This window comes from Lottia gigantea (genome assembly GCF_000327385.1).
Source record: "Lottia gigantea unplaced genomic scaffold LOTGIsca_59, whole genome shotgun sequence".
NCBI classification, from domain to species: domain Eukaryota; kingdom Metazoa; phylum Mollusca; class Gastropoda; family Lottiidae; genus Lottia; species Lottia gigantea.
This window is the reverse complement of record NW_008710013.1, coordinates 460701-464917: the sequence shown is the minus strand read 5'-3', so window position 1 is coordinate 464917 and position 4217 is coordinate 460701. Positions and strand designations below refer to the sequence as shown.

At 33.4% G+C, this 4217-nt stretch overlaps 1 protein-coding gene across 1 annotated transcript; it reads left to right on the top strand.

The window, feature by feature from the left end:
• Nucleotides 1–3494: 3494 nt before the first annotated feature.
• LOTGIDRAFT_127878 (hypothetical protein) lies at nucleotides 3495–4217 on the top strand (the record flags this gene model as incomplete). The annotated part of the gene is made up of 1 exon (XM_009063616.1): nucleotides 3495–4217. The coding sequence occupies one exon, from the start codon at nucleotides 3495–3497 to the stop codon at nucleotides 4215–4217; it is 723 nt and encodes a 240-aa protein (XP_009061864.1).

Sequence of the window (4217 nt, the reverse complement as noted above, 5' to 3'; positions counted from 1 at the left end):
CAAGTGATCTAACCAATTAATATAAATTGTGATCCTTATAAACTACGGTTATTGTGCAGAGACGTGTAGGCAAACCAATTTAACCGTTTTTTTCAGTTTGAATAACTATCATTATTAATCATCTATAAAATATGTTCGCTTTCAACATTCATGAATGAATTTTAAAACTGCTCACTTTCATTTACCGAATATTCCAGAAAGAACATTGTCCTTATAAAATATGATAGTATAAATGGACAATGAACTTATTCCTGTAGACGAGGTATTTGTCGTACAATAGTATTAGGTGTGGGGAGTTTTGTTATGTTTGATTGATGACTTACATTCATAAATCACAACCGATTTAAAGTGGCTTTACCGAATCATATAATATCAAACAAATTCTTTGCATTAAAAACCTTGACGCATTGCTTTAAGATGTCTTTTGGGGTAAATATTACAGTATGAATAGTTTTAAACCGGAAGTAGTATATTTCGTATTGTACTTTAGCGATTGCTCTTTATTCTTAATCGAACATAGTCGGAAGTACCCTATTGATAATTGAACAAGTTCATATAAATTTGAATTCAATGGGCATGGTTTATCTGTATTCATTGGCGCACAATCCAATCAAATCGCTTCATTCCGTGACACTAGAATAGTGACTATTGCAGTCAAGGTATAAGACGAAGTTCATAATACCTTGAACGTGGGAAGATGAGCATACAGGCATATTGCTGCACTCGAGACCAATGGTTGGTTACTGTCCTCGTGTGGCAATCTATATAGTTATACACGATATTTTGTGTGGCTCTATGGTCGAGTGGAATAAGGAGAAAATAATCGAGTCAATGTTTTTGATTTTCACCTTTCCTACAGAGATTAAAAAGCTTGTTAAATTCAGAGATAGTTCCTTTAAAGTGAAATTAGTAATAATGTTTAAGTACCGAGCCTATCTATTGATTAAGATTACTGTATGTAACTATAATTGTTCCATGTAATGACTAATAATTCAAAATACCTGCAAATGATATAAGCTGTTTGAAAAGACTACTAGTCATAAGCAAAGCAAGATTATTAGGTTTCACAATATGTAAGTACAATTTCGTAAAAATGTTCTTCTGCAGACTTGAAACTGTCGTAGTATGTCGTAGAATATGTACAATATCCATTGATAATATTGAACTGAGACTGAAATTGTTTATAAACATAAGGTGATTATTGAAATGCAGATCAGGAAAAATAGAATTTGAGTATCGTCTGTCAGTTTGTCAATCATTATTATATTTACCTTCTCACTTATCTATACCAATATACTTAACACAGTTAAGGTGTCAAACAATTTGTGAGGACCACAGGATCAGAGTAAGCGGATCCGTCTTCTTAGACAGATTTGTTTCACAAGTTAGTTTATGGTGTAGGCCTGCGTCGGTTATTTGATAAGTTCCTCATCTTGCAATAAAAAAAATCATTGTTATCTCGGTCTCACAAGAGACTGTTTTGTAACATGTTGAAATACAGGACTCAAGGACCACTTTAAACTTAACAAACAGAGACACACTACATCATTCTCAACTAGGTAATAATTATCAAGGTTACAGTTTAACACCAATTAAAATCTTTTCTAATAATGCTACTATTATTGTTATTTAAAGCTAATAATGGACAAGGGAGATTATAACAACTTTAATGACATTTTTACACAATTTTAAACCCGTCTTAACCACTTTCTCGATACTTGAGATATTTACCTGTAAAACGCATAAAGTAGATGTTTGACAGATAATTCTTTATGTTCAAATTCTCGCCGTCTTAATTATGATATTTTAGTATGTAACAAGTAAATAATATTTAAATAGAAGTAATGTTATACGCCACACAGACCAGTCACCCAGTCTCGGCTCAAGACAAAAAAGGGAAAGAAAAAGACTGACGACAAGAGTCCAAAGACTACAATTAACATGTATACAAGCAGTAGTCATTCACAAAACTGTGATGTGTGGTTAACAATGGTTAGCCAACCCCGATTTGGTCGCGTCTAATTGTCATCAAAGGTCTAGACTGAGTGCCGCTCAATTTATTCATTTGAACCAAGATTACAATAGGACTTTAAAGTATATCTACCTATATAACTATTTTAAGTATACATATTGAAATATAGAAGAGTTGAATATGTCGTTTATATGTTATTAACACCCGTCACTATCTTGTCAAAATCAAACCACCATAACTTTTCTACACAATATGATGTTCAGATGATTTTATCTTGGAGACTTTGTGGTTTCTGGATGGTCAACTTTGCGGTTAAATACTGAATGTAATGATAGTTTGAATCTACGGGCCTGTGATCTGAAGTGTTCTCTGCGTGAAACCACGGCGATAAGTGTTTGATCCTATAGAAGGATCCAGATTTATCGGTTGAACAATCTTGTCAGTCAACAGATTTGTAATTGAGCAGAAATAAAAGTGGAAATATTAGCAGTACCTCGTGGTGTGGTTGTATATATGTATGTATATATATAGGTACCATATATATATATATATATATTTACAGTGTTACAATGTTTGATCGAATGTTTTACAGTGTCGCATTTCGCTTCAGAACGCGTTTGCTTTGGAAAGTTTATTGATGTACATCCCCCCATGTCACTGTAAACATTATGACAGAAGTAATTCCATTAAGCAGTAAAATCTGCAGTCAAAGTTGAAACATGGTTATTGGTGGTCACGAAATCAATGTTTTATGAGTATTTTAGTCCTTACTTCATACGCCTTTTTCGAGAAAGGAATTGTTTGTTTGTGGCTTGTGTGTGGGAGGCTTGAAAAGTAAGAATCAATAGAATCCGCTTTTTATAAAGAAATTGACGTTAGTATTTATTGTCGGTTGATTCCTAAGATTGCTATAAAAGTTTAGCAATTGAGACTGCTATATGGAACTATTTAGATAATACAGTTAAAATGTCATAAGCTGAATGTTCACGGTAAGGTTTCTTTTTTCTTTGCTTTCTGATGGTACCTATCTTATCTTACAAGTTTAACTGATCTGTTCTATTGATACCTTATATTTGTACTACTATTTGTGTATATAAGCAAAATGTTCGGGTCAGGGCTTATTTGAAAAAGAGCTAAACGAAATTGACCAATCGGCAAAAAGATGAATAAATCGGACCATTCAGTGTCTTATCGAAGGATTATACATTCATCTTTTCATGAAAAACTGAATTCTGAACATCTAAAAAATAGGAATTATTCTGTCTTTATAATCTGAGGGAAAGCTGTTTTGCAACTATTCAGTCTGTTGTATATGCTGAGTTGCTTTACCTCAGATTTTGTTCCCTCTCTATAAGCTAATAACAACATGGATTGCAATCATTCCAAATTTGGTAAGATATGTTTCGCCAACAGATCAATCGTCTAAGGTTGTTGCGCATTCTAAACAGTTAACAATACAAACTTTCAGTTGATGTCACATACTTTTAATGTTTAATATCTTTATATTTTCAGATAAAACAGAATGCGGAAGATACAAAATCTAATAGTTTTATGTTTTACCTTACACCTTGGTGCCCATACGTCATCAGAACTTTATTTCCATTTATTGGAAGGTGAGAAAGACCTGACAGAGAAAGATATACTACGTCAGGAAAAACATAGACCATTTCCTTCTGACACCTTACCTATCATGAACTTGATAGAAAATCCTAATGCGTCATACGATCCTAAACCCTCCGATATTAATCGCCGGTTTCTGAAACATTTGATAGGTACAGACTATGATAAGGATTTCATGTCATATAAAATACCAAAAGGAATGAATTTCACGACAATGTTTACCTTAGAAAAAGGTCGTCCAGCAGGAAAGAAACCAAAATTTCTAAAACTGATAAAAACTTTGAAACATATCAATGGACAAAAGTTTAAATTAAAACTAGGCAAGAAACATCGGAGAAAATTTCAGAAATACTTGTGGAACTATACCTTTTGCCCCGTGATGTATATTTGGAAGGATCTAGGTCTTCGATTCTGGCCTCGTTGGATTAAGGAGGGGACGTGTAAGTCGAAAAATCAGCGGTCATGTTCGATTCCACCCGGTATGGAATGTAAACCAAGTGGTTCTACAACAAAGACAATATTGAGATGGTACTGCCGGAAAAGAAGTCTCGAGAAGGTACCCTATGATTGTGAATGGTTAATGGTAAAATATCCCATTATTACCAAATGTTCATGTTCTTGTTAG